We start from the raw sequence: 16298 nt of genomic DNA, 5'->3' as shown, positions 1-16298 counted from the left end.
GAAAAGGAAAGAGAGGACCATATCTATCGCTCTCTCTCTCACTCTCTCTTTTTTAAGAAAACAATACAGCACCAGAGAGGTAAAAACAAAAATTATTCATACCTAGACCTTGAACAGATACATGACCTGAAGAAATTGCAGCCTTGTAACATCAACCATTTGGCTTTCTGGGTTGGTTGGCTTGCTTTCCTTTTCCCTCCGCTCCCCACTTTCCTTTTATGTTGTGGCTTTTTAGAGGTTAGGACAGGTTCTGTGTTGTTTTCATTGTAAGGTGCTCTGGGAGCTTTTGCAAGGTTATAAATGTTTCCAATCAATAATAAATGTAAAGTGTGACACTTTGGGAGGCAGCAGAGGGGACAGGAAAGGATGAATCTAAGCAAATCCAGTTAAGTTTTACTTTATGAAATAGGTTATATCTTGTTTTATCCCTTGGATTCAAAGCAGCTTATAGTAGTTTTCCAGTTTGTTCTTCTGTGTTTGTCCCCACCCCCATGGACTTACAATCCTAGGGCAGATCCACACCAATGCATTTAAAGCATGTCCAATGCACATTTAAAGTTCATGAGTTTCTCCAAAGAATACCGGGAACTGTAGTTTGTTCAGGGTTCTGGGAACTCCAGCTCTGTGAGGGTGAAACTACATTTCCCAGGATTCTTGGGGGGGGGTATTGTGTGCTTTAAATGTGCATTGGATGCACTTTAAATGTAGGGTATGGCTTTGCCTCAAGTCTGTGCAGTTTTATTGTTATTTCAACCATCCAATACAATATTAAAGAACGGCATTTACCCAAAAATATATTTACATTAAAACATCACAAGCACACACACACGCTTAAAAACAATTAATGCATTAAAATCATTCAATTAATTATTATTTTTTGCCATTCACCATATTGACCCCAGTAAAATTTCCTCTTGGCTTTCAGGCAGCCACTGCAAATCTCACAACTTTGCCTGTCACGAATTTGTCAGAATTGGACAACGTACGTGGGATTTTCACTTGATTGTCGCCATCAGGTATCTTACTTAACAAATTCAGAATAAACTTTACCCTCTGTTCAGAATACAAAAAGATCTTCCCTAAGTCAATAAAGAGAGGTTTTTTTGGGGGGGAGACAGAAGGAAATAAATACATGGCATGCTGCAGTCATTAAAAAAAAAATATAGTGTACTTTCAGATTTGTGGGAAAAGAGACCTTATTTTTCTATTTTGCATTTTGAAATGTTCTTGCATTTATATCCCACCTCAGGGTGGTTCTCCTCCTCCTCATTTAATCCTCATAACAACAACCCTGAAAGGCAGGCTTGGCTGAGAGGCAGCAACTGACATCCCCCCCCCCCCACATCCAGTGAGCTTCATGGCTGACTAGCAATTCGAACCCCGGTCTCTCCCAGACCCTAGCAGTCCAACACTCTAAACACTACACCACACTGCCTCTGTGATTATTATAATTAATTTCCCAGTGCCAACATGAAAGACCCGACAGTCAAGACTACAAAGAAAGAAATGACCTGCTCTTTTATTGCAGAATTAATGCCACCTGGCCTAAACCTGTACTGCGACTCACCAACAACGTGCAAAAAAGATCTTGGGGAGAAAACGCCCCAAAATTACTGTAAGAGGTGGGGGGGGGGACACTAACCCTGGCAGACAGAACCAAATTTGTAAGTGTTGGCTAGCAGCGAGCCTTTAAGAGACGATCTCCCCCCCACCCCAAAAATGTGGTGCAGTATATTTTAATTGGGGGGGGTGGTCCTCTCCCTTGCTTTTGATAGGTAAGGGGGCTAAAAATAGCAGAATCCGCCATCCAGCCTTAAGAACCTCAGAATGGTTGGTTGGTAGGATAGATGGATGGAGAGATAGACGCCTCCGCCGCGGCCCGCCCCCCCCCCCCCCAAATCTTAAAGGAACTGGATGATCTTTGGAGATGGCTTGCTAACGATTGGCCCTTTCGCTCCATCCCCGAAGCAGCAGAGGGGGGTTAGCATCATTCCCAGGCACCAAAATAACACAGCGCCAGAGAGCAGCAGCAGCAGCAGGACACGTGTTCGGCGTGCAGAGGAGACGGGAGAGATCGCCAGAGCCCCCGTGCTCCGTGGCTCCCCCTCTCTCTTCCTCCTCCTCCCGAGAGCGCAGCAGAAGCATGCAGCCCGGGTGAGGAGCCTCGCCTCGCCAGCCCCCGCCAGGGTGGTGGTGGACCACATAGAAGACCACCGGAGGAGGCAGCCAGGTACCTTTTTCAGCAGAGCTGTTGGGGTTCCATGCAGGGGTGCAGCGGTGGCTGCGTTTCCCCTGGGCTGTGGGATGCAAACTTTGATCCTCGGTTTTTTGTTTTTTTACCAAATAAAATAGGATTTTAATTTAAAATACCTTTCTTCAACCAGGTGGGCATCTGTTGGGGAGGAGGGTGGGCAGGGAGTTTGGGGGCTCCTGAGCATTAAGAGAGTCAGGGTGGGGTAGGGGGAACTGCCCTGTGTTATTTTGCGCCAGGGCTGAAAGTGTGAGAAAATCATGTAATTTTTTGCATCCGGGTTGAAAGTGTGACAAAAGCGTGTTGCTTTTCCATGGGGGCCGAAAGTGTGACAATATCAGAATATCTTTGGGGGGGGGCTTCCTTTAATTTAGGATGGGGGGGGGACTTCAGACCCAGCAGGCTGCTGGATATTTGAAGGAACCAGGTCCCTGGTTTTCTTGAAGAAAATCCCTACCAAAATCAGGGGGGTGATTCCCTCCTTTCCCCCACCCACCCCCGATCTCCAAATACTAAAAGCGCGGGGGTCTCGAAGACACAGAAAGAAAAGGAGGGACCCCAGTAGTGCCAGATTCTCCCACCTTCTTCCCTGCAGGTTTAACAGACTCTAAATTTGCCAGTGACACCCTGGAGCAAAATGCACCCTCACTTTGCGTGTGGACTGAGCAAGCTTCAGAGCTACCTCCATCCTTTCCTGATTTCCCAGTTCAGAAGTGGGGCTATTTCTAGCGGGTTTTAAAAAATAAATTAAAAGTATTCCAATCCAGTCATGCCTTCCGCCTCCTTTCGTTTCACATCACCCCCACAACACCTGTTCAGGAAGACTAGGGTGGGGGAAATATTACTGATATCTTGGCTATGCAAAGGCACCCTTTCTGCCTTGCTTCTGAAAACCACAACGAATCCATTCGCTCATTAAGGCTGGCTTTGGGCTCACTCCCTTACTGACTGTTATGTAACCAAAGTGGAAGCAACCCCCCACAACTCACACTAATTTTGAGCAATCTCTTTTGTCTTCAAATCCCCAAACATCCAGGCCTGAAATTTTAAACAGAAACAGGACCCCCTCTCCATCTGTCTCTGCACAGAAGGGTCTGTCTTGCTGAGGGACCCTGGGCAAAGTGGTAGATATTATCAGTCTGCCAAATAAATGCCACCTCCTTGCTTTTTATATTTAACCCCCTCCTAAGAATCAAGGATGCAATGCTAAAAATAAAGTGTGTGTGTGTGTGTGTGTGTGTGTGTGAGAGAGAGAGAGAGAGAGAGAGAGAGAGATTTAGAGATTATTTCTTTAGTTATTTCAGTTTTTGATCTTTTAAAAATAATAATAATAATTTCAAAAGATGAGTCTGCCTCCCGCCCACCCACTTGGCATTAATGAAATATCTCTCTCTCAATAAAGTCAGTTTGCCCAGCAATGGGGATCAAATGTTTGCTGTTTTGAGTGGGTCTGCGATTCAAGCGGAGAGCTCTCTTGAGAGCTTCTCCCGGCTTTGATAAATATGTCCAGGTCTCCGGGGAGGAGGGGAATCTGGGTGGAGGAAGACAAGGCGAAGGGCTTTAGTATCAGATTTGTCATTAATTTGGAGCCAGGATTGTTGAGGATAAATTATGCATCTTGCTGGGAAACCCAAGATGGAACTGTATGCCTTATTACACCCCCAGCATGACATAAGGATTTTGCTAATATTTGATATATGGCTCTTGTAGATTTCATTCGAGTGCCCCTAGAGGGACTGGAGAAATGATATAGAGAGCAGTGAGTGTGGGGAGGGGGAGAGAGAGCTGGGAATCTGCAAGGACAAGGGTAGTCATTCGTCATTCTGTCAGTTCCTGGGAAATGCAGGTGGTCCCCGGTCACCTTAAATAGCTTGACCTGAGCTTTGCGTTGCAATTCAAGAGCTGAGCTTTGGGGCTTGTATATAGGGAAGTTTTAAATGTTTGATGTTTCATTGTGTTTTCATATTTTGCTGGAAGCCGCCCAGAGTGGCTGGGGCAACCCCGTCAGGTGAGCAGCATAGAAATAACAAAATAATCATTAAATTCTTATTTAAGGTGCCCAAGGGTTGTATGTCCTGCAAACAGCGAGGATTGCTTTTCTTTTCTGCGTACAGCTTTTCCATTTCGTAAGTTCATTGTCAACGCCGTCGCAAGGGGGTTGGACTAGATGACCCCTTTCGGGGACCTTCCAATTCTATGATTATATGTTTCTGTGAGCAAATGTATGCTAGCCTCAGATACGCTATCAGGCAAGCTTGGCCGTGTTGACGTTTTTAGATTTGATTGCTAAATGCAAGCAAAACAAACAGGTCGAAATTAGATCACCCTCCAGGGTGACAGAAAAATTTCCCAGTGTAAATTAGCTGCATTTGTGTATGACATTCAAATGCTTTCCAGAAACCCTCGCATTGCTGGCTGCAAAGAGGAAATGAACCACATGAACCACAGCTCTGGGGCACCAGCTGGGCCTCCCTCTCTATTTAAAATACTGTCCTGAACCAGGTCCTGCTACAGGGTCAGCAAGCAGTTAGTTCCCCACCAATAAGCCCAGGTGCCCTCCTTGTGGCTCCCTAAAATTATTCTGTGACCTGGAGTTAGTGAACAATCTCATGAGCAAAGGCCTTCCTAGGCAGTGAGGCAAGGGCTGGGTGGGGCTGCTGGGTCACACCTTAAAAGAAGAAAGCAAAAGGTTGGGGTGTCTGAGAACAAAGGAATTTTGTGTGTCCCCTGACCTCAACCTGCAGGATGTGCTATTGCCAACTTTTTAGCCCCCCACCCACCCAGCTTGCTACTGCGGCTTGTGTCAAATGTCCTCACGTACTCATCACTGCAGAATATACAGTGGTACCTCAGGTTACAGATGCTTCAGGTTACAGACTCTGCTAACCCAGAAATAGTACCTTGGGTTAAGAACTTTGCTTCAGGATGAGAACAGAAATCACGCCGTGGCGGCAGCAGGAGGCCCCATTTGTTAAAATGGTACCTCAGGTTAAGAACAGTTTCAGGTTAAGAACGGACCTCCAGAACAAATTAAGTTCTTAACCCGAGGTACCACTGTACTTGCGGTTAAGTGCAGAGAAACACTGGTCATTTGAACAGTTGGCAACTCTCTGTGGAGGTACTAATCCCCACTCTGCGGGATAATTATAATTATTTCATTTATATCCTGCCTTTCCCCCAGAACCAGGACTCACAAACACCGGAAAAACCCAGAAATCTAAAAGCATATGAAGTATAATAGTTGAAAAGCAATTAAGATATGGTAGAATGAAAATGACATAATAACAAATCTATTAAAATGCAAATAGCAAAAACAGCACAGTACTGCTATAAGTTCTTTCCTTAAAAAAGAAGAAGAGTACAGACAGTTTCCGAAGGCTTGTCAGAATAAAATAGTCTTCACCAGCCAGCGGCCAGTCTGGCCTCTCTAAGGAGGGAGTTGCAAATAGTATTAAGAAATTGGCCAGGCGCGTTTTGCGACTGGCACAGGTCCACTTGTGAGCAATGTGGGGATCTGTGGGGGACTCCTATGCTCAGGTCCCATTTGGGGGTTTCCCTTCGGGGCCTCTAGTTAGCTGCTGTGTGAACAGGACTAGACGGTCCCCCTTTGGCCTGATCCATCCAGCTCTTCTTATGTTCCTATTTAATTATAGCGGCCTCCAGTAGCACAAGGGGTCAGTGCGTCTAGCTGCTAACCAGAAGGTTGGTGGTTTGAGCCCACTGCCAATTGCCAAGCTGGCTTCTGGATTCTGTGGAAACAGAGTACAGCCATGGATAGTCTCCATGAATTTGTCTGACCCCCTTTTAAAGCCATCTAGGGAGGTGAGCGAGTTCCATCACGGGAGTGAGTTCCGTGGTTTGACTCTGCACTGAATTTTCTCTGTCCTGAATCTTCCCATGTTCAGCTCCACTGGATAGCCAGGAGTCCTAGTGCTACAAGGGAGAGGGAGGAAAACTTTGCCCTATCTACTTTGCAAAACTGGATATACTTCTACCATCCCGCTCACCTTTTCTAAAAAGTCCCAAACGCTGCAACCTTTCCTCGTAGGAGAGTGTTTTGTTTTGTTTTAATTTTTTAGAGAAAGGGCATCGCTCAGCTCTGGAGCCCCTGCTTTGCATTCCAAAGGTCTCATGTTTGATCCCTGGCATCTCCAGGTAAAGGTACCCCTGACCATTAGGTCCAGTTGCGGACGACTCTGGGGTTGCACGCTCATCTCACTCTAAAGGCCGAGGGAGCCGGCGTTTGTCCGCAGACAGCTTCCAGGTCATGTGGCCAGCATGACTAAGCCGCTTCTGGCGAACCAGAGCAGCGCACGGAAACGCTATTTTACCTTCCCACCAGAGCAGTACCTATTTATCTACTTGCACTTGACGTGCTTTCGAACTGCTAGGTGGACAGGAGCCAGGACTGAACAATGGGAGCTCACCCCGTCGCGGGGATTCGAACTGCCGACCTTCTGATCAGCAAGCCCTAGGCTCTGTGGTTTAGACCACAGTGCCACCCACGTCCCAGGTAGGGCTGGTGTTCTCCTGAGACTGAACGATGCAGTATCTTAAGTTCCTAGTTCATCGGCTGGGCTCATTTCAAGCCTTCCTATTCAATCAGTCCTAACTAACTCTGGGGGTTAACTGGTGTTGCTGTGCATGGCCTCCCATGATTTGTGGGCAGGAGGCGATTTGCCTGCCACACTAAATTAGCCACGGCCGGTAGTCAGAAGTGGGATTTATGAGCCAGAGTGTGGATTTGCTCAGCCATCCAGAAGCCACTTGCTCCAAAGCAAAGTCTCATTGAAGCGGCTTTTGTTTTTAAAGCAAGCGCAAAAGGATTCTAAATTAGCGAGCTGGCCTCAAACAACCCGGCCGCCTTACCCCACTTTCCCCTTCTTCCAAGAGACACAGGAAGTGGAGGGGTGGCAGTTCCACGCTGCTGAGGACTGCAGCCTTTCTGAGGCCTCCTCCTGGTTTCCCCTGTGCAAGAAGAAATTGCAGGTTAAAAAGATAAATGGGGGGGAAAGCCAAAATTCTGCCAAGTTACTCCCCCAAGTGGAAAAGTTGCAGCTTTTGAGACTTTGTTTAGCTGAGAGAAAAGGTGACATGATAGGAGATTCTAAAATTATTCATGGCCGGGAGAAAGTGGCTAGTGAGAAGTTTTTCTCCCCCTCTTGTAACACCAGAACTTGTGGACATTCCATGAAGCTGAAGAGGTTGAAGGTTCAGGACGGATAAAGTTCTTCACTGGCACAGAGTTAAACTATGGAACTCCCTCCCACAGGAGGCAGCAATGGCCACCAACTGGGATGGCTCTGAAAGAGCGCTGGAAAAATTCACAGAAAGGTATATTATCTGTGATGGCTGTGTTTCGTCCCAAACAGCTGGAGGGGGCCATGTTGACAAAGGCTGGCTTAGAGAACATGACATATTGAGGGATGTATAGAGTCATTATTCAATCAATAAATCAACAAAGCCGGCAGAAAATTAGAGGGTCGAGCATGGGTACGAGGGCAAAAGTTGCCTTCAGGAAGAACCTAATACAGCTCACACAAATAACCTGGTTTGCGCAAGGGAAAAAAGACCCTGCCCAAGTGACGCTTCCCGCAAAGTCAACTAACCTTTGCAAAAGCCACCCTGAGTTTCCTAGCGTTTAAAGGTATGGGCAGCAAATCTCAAGAATGAGAATTAATTACCCTTTTCCCTTCTGGCTCCTGCGGAAGGGTTTCTGAGTCACAGCAGGCTGTTTTGGATGCTGCGCCCGGAAGGACCGGCCAATTGTGCCCGTCTGTGTCTTTAACAGCATGTGGAGTGAACGCTCCTCCTGCCAGCGCTGGCAGGGGCCGCGCCTCAGCGGGGGCAGCAAAATTGGCACAGCCTGCCTAAGAGACAGGAGGTCCTTCCCCCACTCGGCTTACCGCTGGCCACCTCTAGAAAAGTCACAGAGATGCTGGGAAGCATCCTAAAGAAGAATCGGCTGCTGAACCAGCCTTGGAGCTTAAGGCCTAAAGCTGTCTCCTTGCAAGGTTTAACGCCTGAGCTGCCTAAACATGCATGGAATTGCCAGAGTTCCCCTGACAGAAACTTGCAAAGGAGCAGTGAGTGGTCTCTTGCGAGGTTGTCAGAGGGGCAGAGAGGCTTGCAAAGTGCTGAGGTTTGACCCAGCAAATTCAGACCCCAAGAAAGCTTCTTTTAATTTCAACTGACAGAAGCTTGCAAAAGGAGCAGAGGGGATTGCTAGCAAGGTTGTCGAAGGAGCTTGCAAAGTGCTGTGCTTTGATCCAGCAAATTCAGATCTTGGGAAAGCTGTCCTTAATTGTCAGGAACACGGCCCCCTGCTCAGGCCTAACTTGTCTCCTGCGCTCTCTTTCCGTTCCTGAACCCCACTCCTCATTTCCTATCCCTACTTTTCCCTAATGCTGGTATTTTTTTCCAGGCCCCACCTCTTCCTTTCCCTGGGTCTATTTTTGCTCCTCCTCCTCCTCCCCTGATTACTTTCTTTTGCAGACCCTCCAAGCGCCCCTATTTTTCAGGGGACAGTCCAGGATTTACAGCAGCCGTTCTGGTTTTTGATCCCGGAATGACCTGCTTTTCCTTAGGACGTTCCTATTTCCATCGGAGAAATGTTGGAGCGTATGAAGTCATGCAACCCCCAAGCCAAGGAGATAAGTAATGATGCAACCTTTAGAAGATGTCTGAAGGCAGCTCTGTACATCTGAAACATTTTGCAATGTTTCAGTATGTTTTTATATATGTTGGTGGCTGGGGCAACCCAGTCAGATGGACAGGGTATAAATATTATTACAGTGGTACCTCAGTTGTTGAACGTAATCTGTTCTGGAAGACCGTTCGACTTCCGAAACATTTGACAACCGAGGTGCAAAGGGCGGTCAGCAAAGTCAGTGGAGAAAATTGAAAAACACGCAGCGGAAGGCGTTCAAATTCTGAGACATGTTCGGAAACATTTACTTCTGGGTTATCGGCATTTGAAAACCAAAACGTTCGGTTTCCGAGATGCTCAAAAACTGAGGTACCACTGTATTATTATTATTGAATAGGAAGCCCCTTATTTCATCAGAGAAATGTTGGAGGGAATGCTTTTGGACAGACCTTCAGAAACCCATAATATTGCTCCACAATAGAGCAGTCCTCACGCTCTGGTTTCCCTCGCTTTGTCTCCCATTCCAGGTCATGGCGTGCCCTGAGATGTCCTCCTCCATCTCGTGAACTCCTTGCCTCTGCCCAATGCCTGCGGAACCGCCTGCCACCGCCATGGTCCACCCCGAGGGGAGTGCCCTGCTGAAGGCCGTCTGGCAGGGCAAGTTCCGCCTCACCCGCCTTCTGCTAGAGGGTGGGGCCTACATCAACGAGGGCAACATCCAGGGGGAGACCCCCCTCATTGCGGCCTGCGTGGCCCCCTACGAGGACCCTCAGAACAAGTCCCGCATGGTGAGGTACCTCCTGGAGAACGGGGCCGACCCCAACATCCCTGACAAGATGGGGAAGTCCGCCCTGATGCACGCCTGTGCCGACGGGGCTGGGGCTGAGGTGGCTTCCATTTTGTTGGCACACGGGGCAGAGCCCAGCGCCAAGGATTATTCTGGGGCGTCGGCTTTGGTGTACGCCATCAACAAGGGGGACCGGGGGACCTTGCAGGTGCTCCTGGATGCTTGCAAGGCCAAAGGGAAGGAGGTCATCATCATCACCACAGACACGTCCCCCTCAGGGACCAAGAAAACCAAGCAGTACCTGAACTCGCCCCCGTCGCCAGGCGTGGAGGACAGCCGTTCGCCTGCTCTGTGCATGTCCCCCTCAGACATTGAGGTGAGGACCTCCCAGTCCCCTGGCGGCAGTGAGAAGGAAGAGGAGCGTGACGTTTTCAACTTCACCATGGCCACCCGGCTCAGCTGCTCCCCTCTCCCGCATGGCAAGGGGAAGGAGGCTGAGGAGAAAGCCCCAGCCCTCCCGCCCAAAGGCCGGCCCAAGCAGCTGAAGAGGTTGAACTCGGAGCCGTGGGGCCTGGTGGCGCCCTCTGTCCTAGCTGCCTCCCACCAGGAAAAGGCCCGGACCCCGGAAGAGAGGGTGACGGCTGAGATGAATGGCCTGAGCTTCTCCAAGAGGCCTCCGTTGTCCCGGAGACACAGCATGGAAGGCCAGGAGTCGTCCTGCCTCAAAATGGCCGCTCACCAGGCCTCAGGGGAAGAGCTGCCCAGCCTGGAAGCCGCGTGGGCAGAGAAAGTCCATTTCAGTCACCTGCACCAGACTCTCGCCCGACGCAACACAGCGCCCGAAACCCAAGACGGCGGCCCGAGTCCTGGCTCCCGGGCTCTGGTCCACCCCAAGCTGAATTGCTTGGACCACTACGAGTTGGATTCCCTCTGTCCCGAGTCCATCCCCGGCTCCCCGGATTCGGGCCGCGTTTCTGTGGAGAGGAGGAAGTACAACGCCTCCCCGTTGACCCTGCCGGCCAGCTCGCCCCGTGAGAGTTTGGAAAGCATCCCCAACGCCGTCTCCCCCATCACGATACGACGCCGGGCCCCGGGTCTCCTCGAGAGGAGGGGCTCTGGGACACTGCTGCTGGACCACATTGCCCACACCCGGCCGGGCTTCCTGCCCCCACTCCACCTCAACCCCCACCCTCCCCTCCGCGACATCCGGGGCAATGGCAAGCCCTCCTCCCCGGCCCACAAGGGCCTGATCCCGGTGGCCCCCACTTCTCCCAAAGGCAAGAGGCTACTCCGGAGGCACTCCATGCAGACGGAGCAGATGAAGCAGCTGGTCAGTTTTCAGAGCCTGATCGCCCAAGGGGACTCGGTGGCCAGTTAAGACATGGCGGAATGGGAACAGGGCAATCTACAGTCTTCTCGTCTTTGCCTCATGGGGACTCGGAGGGCCTTCCACAATGCCATTTTCCTGCTTTCCTCGCCGGCCTCTGAGCCCACCCTGTCTTCGTAGCTGGGTTTCTGCGTCTTCCTCCTTCCTCTCATTTTGGTGTTCCATGTCGTAGCCGCCATCTTTATAAACTGGACATACGAAGCATGACGTCGGAGCCGACACCGCGAGGCCAGAGTAAAGGGAAGGGGCCTTTAGAGTGAAGTCGCTGAGGGCAAGTAGGTAACCCAGGAAGTTTTGCCCATCTGCTTGCAATGAAATTCTTTGGAGTGGGAAGGTTGAGTCGGGTGTTGGCTTCCTTGACTGACCCACCAAAATCTTCATCAGGCCTGCAGGAGACTCCTGGCATCCTTTGCTTCCTGCCCTACAGATGAGGCCTGGGAACTGCAAAAAAGGCAGAGCAGTGGAGTCTGATGCTTGACATGGTGACTCCATGGGGTAAAACCCCAACAACATCTCTGAGATGAAATCTAGAGGGTGAATTCGCATTTGGAAAACATACGTTTTGTGGATCGATGTCTGCTTTGAGGGTCCCGTCCTCAGCAAGCAGAGACCCATCCCAGTAGAAAAGAGGACTTAAAGCCCCCAGATGCTCTTCCCTGGGTCACCTTCATCTATATTCTTTTGAATATTTTTCTTTTTCTTTTGGGTGGGGGGAGATTTCAGTTCTCTTGTTGACACTTGATGTTGGTTGGGTGGGTTATGGGAAGTTGTATGCCCAATTTCAGGGAGGCGAATCTACGCACATCTGGTTTTTAGACCTGGAAAGCTGAAAACCGAGAGGGCACATGTTCTCTTTGTCACCTCCTGGAGTGGGTGGCATGGGCAAGGGAGAGCTCTAGCAATGGGTTGCCAGGCTCTCTTCATATGGATCATAGCCCACCTGGGTTATTTTGGAGGTGGGGCGTGACTTTCCTGAAAAGTTCAAATTAGTTTGCTTCAGCTGGGATAAATGCCAAACCCAACCCAAGCCCCTTTAAACTGGCATCATCCCCCAGCCCCACAGAATGCTGAAGCACCCAAAAAATGCCAAGGCAGCCTTTGCCAATCTGGTTTCAACCTGGAAGTTGTAGTCTAGAGCATATGGGGACCAAAAAAAATACATTGGCAAAGGCTGCAGTAGGGCAAAACTCCCCAAAAATATTTGATGCCTGAGACACAGGATATCTCCTTCCTCCTGCCCCTAATTAAACTCAGAGACACTCTTCGTTCTTCCTTACAAGGAGGTGTATCTATTTCCTCCATCAGCTCCCAGAACAATGGTATGTTACTGTTGGGAGTACCTGGTTGCTAACCACTTTTTTGGGCACCTCTTCCTCTCCCATTCCTTGCCAGGGCTCAGGGATGGCAACAGGATTTATCTGGCCAATAGGGGTAATTCTGGGATTCCCGCTGCCCCCCCACCCCCATGCAGCCTGTCAGCTGTAACCCAGCCTGCATCAGGGAACCCAGACACATCTTTGATGCAATCTAAGCGCGGGTGGCGCTGTGGGTTAAACCACAGAACCTAGGACTTGCTGATCAGAAGGTTGGCGGTTCGAATCCCCGTGATGGGGTGAGCTCCCATTGCTCGGTCCCTGCTCCTGCCAACCTAGCAGTTTGAAAGCACGTCAAAGTGCAAGTAGATAAATAGGTACCACTCTGGCAGGAAGTTAAACAGCGTTTCTGTGCGCTGCTCTGGTTCGTCAGAAGCAGCTTAGTCATGCTGGCCACATGACCCGGAAGCTGTACGCCGGCTCCCTCGGCCAATAAAGCGAGATGAGCGCCACAACCCCAGAGTCAGTCACAACTGGACCTAATGGTCAGGGGTCCCTTTACTGTTACCTAAGCTCCCCAAGGCCTGGCCAGCTGTATAGGGCCCAAGCCTTCAGTGCAGTGGTTCAACCCTCTTGCCTCTTGGCACTCAGTTTGCATGTCCTCTGGGCCAAAAGAGAGCGCCCAGCAACCTCCCTGCAAGAAACATTGATTCCATGGCTGTCGGCCCAGTTTGAAATGGATTGAAATGTCTGGTGCAGACCAAGTGCGGGCCTTGACGCTGCGCTCATTTGGGCAGTCGAGGAGAGTGAGAGGCTCTCCTGCCTCTCCCCTCTCCCAGCTTTCCACGTGCCTCAGTTTCCTGCCAAATGGGGCTCTCGATACCGACCCACGTCTGTAAAACGACTTTGATAACCGAGGGAGGGAGGCCGTGGCAAAGCCACCAGGGTTGCCGGCAACAACGAATGTATTCTCTTGTTCCTTCCTGCGGTTTAGTAGTGTCGACAAAGCAATAGTACTTCGGAGTAACACTTGAACTCAGCCCCTTCCATCCTTAAGCGCTGTTCCGGGGGGTGCTGAAATGACACCCCCACTCTCTCTCTCAGCAGGCACAGGGGGGCTTCAGGAAGGTGGGACCCCCACCACTCAAGGCCCGAGGCCCGAGGCCCAATCCAAGCACACTCTCAGCTCTCCTGAAGGAGCACCTGTGCAGTGTTCCCTCTTCCTTGCACTTTTGCTCCCGGTCGTACGGCACACCCTGTGTCGCTGAGTTGGTTGTTCAGGTGGCATGTGCCACCGCCCTGTGTTTTTTTCCAGTGATAAAAGTTAGTTCAGGTGGGGATGTCCGTCCCCCCCCCTACTCCTCTTCCAATTGGATCCCAGCCTCCCCATTTTTCTTGCCTGTCTTCCTTTCTTCCCACGACTGTCCAAGCTCAAGACCAGCCAGCCAGAATAACCTCTTCCTTCTCTCACAGCAGTGAGCACTTAATTTTGCTGGAGGGACTCTTTGAGAAGGACATGCCAGGGCCCCACATTAACCTTCCCTCGCAAAAACTGGGTTGTTGTTTTTTTTTGCAAACCCTGCTTCCGCAATCCTCTTCCACTTCCACCTTGGTAACTGGGGCAGAGCACTGGCTGGCCTGCTGTGCTGGAATGTTTATGAACATTCCATGACAGCAGAGAAGCTCAGCCAATAGCGACAGCTGTGCTGCCAGTGAGGGAAGATGGACCACCCACTTTCCTGCCTACCGTCAATCCCAGCCACCAATTTTTTTGAATTTCAGTATTCTGAGCTTTGGAGAAGGGCGTCGGTATCCAGGGTATATTTCCTGCTGTGAATCCACCCCTTCCCCTCCGTCGCCCCACATGCTTTCTTCTCCCAGTCCCAATAATGCCCTCTGTCTGATAGGCAGCCCTCCATGCTCTAAACCGACGTTGTTTCCTTAATAGCAAATCACAGGTTTCCCCCCTGAATTTCGTTCAATTGCCTTTGCACTCGTCTTTCTCTTCCAATCGTGGTAAAAGCACAATGTCGCCCCCTGTGGCCAAACGCACAACTTGTTGGGTGGTGAATGCCAACCGTTAAAGCTTTTCTGTGCTATAAAGTCCTGTATGGACCAATAGAGATAGATAGATATAAAATAATGTACACATAATACTGAACAAAAGACCTACTGCGTTTGTTTGCTTATTTGTGCGCCCGTGTTTGTAAATAGCCAACAATGTGCTCCACTCCTCTTGCCTTAAATGCAGCTCAGAGTTTTTCATATTCTCTTATAGGGCCTCTTTTCACCTGGAGGAGAGACAGTGCTGGAGTCTAAGGGTTTATGTTTGCTTTAGATTTGCGCAGCCTCAGTGTCAGTCCCAAGCAAATTCGGTATATGCTGTCCAAGTTCTACAAGTTCATAACATATTTAAGCCGCCTCTCCGCCACCCTCATTCTAGCATCTCAGACAACAAAGAACAAAAATACTGACTTGATAGACAGCTTGTACTTTCTTTCTAATATTAATATTAATATCAACATTATATTCATATTTATTTGTCACTTTTTCCCACTGAACAGTTTTGAAAAATAAAAGTAACAGGAAACATTTTTAATGAGCAATAAAACAAGACCTGCAAGTCCAAAATACACACCTCTAAAGAACATATCCTGGCCATCCCGCTTAAAGGGTGAGGTCACAAACGCAAAACCCTAATTATCCTTCCAATGTAGGGTCAAAGGGTCAATAGAGATGGAAGAGACACAAAGTGTTGCTTCATCCTTCCTCTTAGCTCCTGTTCAGGTCAAAAGCATTGGGAGGCTGACTCCTACCCCTAGCTGTGATTCCTTCGTTCCTGCATTCTGGCATTCCTGGGAAATTAATTTCACTACTTCTTCATTATAAAATGATGGATGCCGGAGCTCTCAAGTCAACGGCCAGCAATATCCCTCTGTCCCAAGAGCCCCTCCCACAGCACAACAGGATTGTTGCAGTTTACCCAATGAGCAGAAAGCACTCTGAACATGCTCAAAGAGACACTGATCATTCCAGGATTAAGACCCAAATGCTTTTTCTCCAATTAAGAAGCCTCTAGGGGGGGTGAATCTGTAGTAATGTCCCTGGCTAGTGGGTGAAACTGCCCACTTGATCTGGATCCATTCTGCAAAAAAAAACCCCACCTGGTTCCTCTTGGTCCAGATCCACAAGCCAGGCAGCAGCGGAAGATCATGGTTGCAAAGCTCAGGCAGACTGTGTCAATAAAGGCAGGAGGACAGACAGTGACATTTTAAGCAGCCGTTCGGAACAAGCAGGGCGCCTTGGAGGGGAAATGCGCACAGGAGTGTTGTGAAGCCAAGCTGGTCGGTAGCTGACGGCACAGAAGGAGAAAGGGCTGTGGGTGGAGAGCTAAGCAAGAGGCAGGCTGGCACTGCTAAGCAGGGAAGTTGAGAGCAAGGACGATCCTGTCTTCTGCTGCCTCAGAGGAAATGAGGAGAAATCGCACCAGCTTTCCACCTAAGCCTGCCAAACAGTCACTTTCATACTTTTCTGAGCATGCCTGCCTCTGAGCACGTGCAGAGTGATGCACAGGCAAAGGTTTTGTTTCAAGAGCAAAGGACTTGTGAGCATGGGCAGAGACTCCCCCCCCCCCAATGTGGAGGAATATATTTGAAAAGTGATATTTTAAAACACGGTGTCTCTGGGTGGGAAGTGGGTTTTGAAAAAAGGTTGAGGCAAGGCAAATATTTCCTGTGGATTCCTGTTTTCCAGCACAGGGCCAGGGGACTGAACCTCTGGCTCCTTACAAGCATATTTAAAATAATAATAATGCTGTTGTTGTTTTTTAACATAGAAGAGAATAAGATACATTATAGTATAAACTATATAAAAAGGAAAATAACATTTTGTTACAGCAAGTCAAATTCAAG

The 16298-nt window shown here is 49.4% G+C and overlaps 2 protein-coding genes across 2 annotated transcripts in view; both read left to right on the top strand.

Moving 5' to 3' along the window:
• The window catches only part of LOC309330681 (gonadotropin-releasing hormone II receptor-like), a 64401-nt gene that overhangs the window by 32071 nt on the left and 16032 nt on the right, over window positions 1-16298 (top strand). The gene's annotated exons all lie outside the window — the stretch shown is intronic.
• ANKRD34A (ankyrin repeat domain 34A) lies at window positions 1658-14853 on the top strand. The gene is made up of 2 exons (XM_081842463.1): window positions 1658-2230; window positions 9428-14853. The coding sequence occupies exon 2, from the start codon at window positions 9485-9487 to the stop codon at window positions 11063-11065; it is 1581 nt and encodes a 526-aa protein (XP_081698589.1). The 5' UTR covers window positions 1658-2230; window positions 9428-9484; the 3' UTR covers window positions 11066-14853.

This window comes from Podarcis erhardii (genome assembly GCF_964252035.2).
Source record: "Podarcis erhardii genome assembly, chromosome: 15".
In the NCBI taxonomy this organism is placed as follows: domain Eukaryota; kingdom Metazoa; phylum Chordata; class Lepidosauria; order Squamata; family Lacertidae; genus Podarcis; species Podarcis erhardii.
This window is presented reverse-complemented; position numbering and strand designations above follow the sequence as displayed.

Coding starts and splice junctions, on each gene's coding strand:
- ANKRD34A (XM_081842463.1), top strand. CDS start 9,485: ATGCCTGCGGAACCGCCTGCCACCGCCATGGTCCACCCCGAGGGGAGT.